Source organism: Propithecus coquereli, unplaced genomic scaffold (assembly GCF_000956105.1).
Source record: "Propithecus coquereli isolate 6110/MARCELLA unplaced genomic scaffold, Pcoq_1.0 Scaffold749, whole genome shotgun sequence".
NCBI lineage: Eukaryota > Metazoa > Chordata > Mammalia > Primates > Indriidae > Propithecus > Propithecus coquereli.
The window spans coordinates 95,966-97,681 of record NW_012153607.1 but is presented as its reverse complement, the minus strand read 5'-3'; the positions used below and the strand labels follow the sequence as shown (position 1 = coordinate 97,681).

Below are 1,716 nucleotides of genomic sequence, written 5' to 3'. Positions count from 1 at the left end.
AAACACCTTAATTTAAAAATAAGCAAAGCAAAGGACCTGGATTTCTCATGGAAAAATTAGAATAAGCAATAAACAAATAAAAAGGTTATTTTGCTATCAACTACATACACCCACACACATACACAAAAACATACACAAATACCCATAAATATAAATATGAATAAAACATCAAATTCACTCTATTCATTTAAAGAGAACAGTCAATGAACAGGTAATGGTAATGAAAGAGTGGAGAAGAGAGGTCACATATTGGTGGGCATTCATATTGGTAAAACAAGCAAAAAAATAAAAAAAAAAAAAACCTCCAAAGGATGTTTGGCACTTTCATCAAAAGCCTTATGAAAGAGGATCTTATTGGATCAGTAATATCATCCTGAAGATATACATTAGAGTAATAATATGAGACATACTCAAATGATTCTCATTTTTATGTAATTTCTATAAAGGAGAAAGGAAAAATCCTCACCTACTGTAGTCGACAAGTTTCTGAAAAATAGTTTGGAAGTTATTAAGCACTCTAAAAATTGAATGAATTGTCATTTCCACAGTATTTGATAATTCTGACTTTTATAACATTGTACCAGTAGGAGTACTGTGGATGGAGTCATTTGTTCTTTGCTGATTGTATAGAACAATAACAATGCCGTCTGGGCTTATCTTTGAGTTTCTATGTTTTTTTTTTTCAATTCACTGAGTTGGCACTGTGAACCGTAGCTAATAATTTGACATATACTTCCAAATCCCATGCACAAATTATGAAAAACAAAATTAAAAAAAGTTCAATAACTTAATTATTAAACTTCAATTAATTTAAAATGTTTATCACTTAGATAATAAGGATACATTATGTGACTTGTCACCAAAATATCTACCTTATTTAATAAACAGTTTTTTTGGGATAACTTTCTTTATTGTTCTTTTAACTTCTTTGTTCCGCAGGCTATAGATCAACGGGTTTAACATAGGACTCACAAAGATATAAAAAACAGCTACAATTTTCCCCTGTTCTACAGAGGCCTCAGAAGGAGGCCTCAGGTACATGCAGAACAGCGTCCCATAAAAGATGGTGACAGCCGTCAGATGGGAACCGCAGGTGGAGAAGGCCTTGTGCCTGCCCTCAGCAGAGTGGATGCGCAGGATGGCCGTGAAGATGAAAATGTAGGAGATGAGGATGATGGTGAGAGAGCAGGTGAGGTTGGAACCAGCCACCACGAACATGGCAGCTTCTTTGACGTAGGTGTCTGAGCAGGCGAGGACCATGAGAGGTGGGTCTGTGCAGTAAAAATGGTTGATTTCATTGGGTCCACAGAAGGACAGACGGAGCATCAGGATGGTTTGTGTCAGACCGTTTGCAAAGCCATAAACATAAGCAACAGCAACGAGAGAAACGCAGACACATTTGGACATTTTGCTACTATATAACAAAGGCTTGCAGATGGCCACATAGCGGTCATAAGCCATCACCGCAAGCATGTAATAGTCTGTGATCACTAGGGCAATGAAAAAGTGAAATTGTATAAAGCAGCCAATGAAGGAAATGGCTTTTCTCTTGGATAAGAAGTTAACCAGCATCTGAGGAGTGACATTGGTGGCGTAACAGAGATCTACAAAGGACAGGTGACTGAGGAAGAAGTACATCGGAGTGTGAAGTTTTGAGTCACTTCTGATTAACAGAATCATGCTCCCATTGCCGATGACCGTGATAAGGTAGATGAC

At 37.2% G+C, this 1,716-nt stretch overlaps 1 protein-coding gene across 1 annotated transcript; it reads right to left on the bottom strand.

The window, feature by feature from the left end:
- Positions 1-873: 873 nt before the first annotated feature.
- LOC105824563 (olfactory receptor 1030-like) lies at positions 874-1,716 on the bottom strand (the record flags this gene model as incomplete). The annotated part of the gene is made up of 1 exon (XM_012662061.1): positions 874-1,716. A coding segment is annotated over one exon (843 nt), but the record flags the coding sequence as incomplete, so codon positions are not given.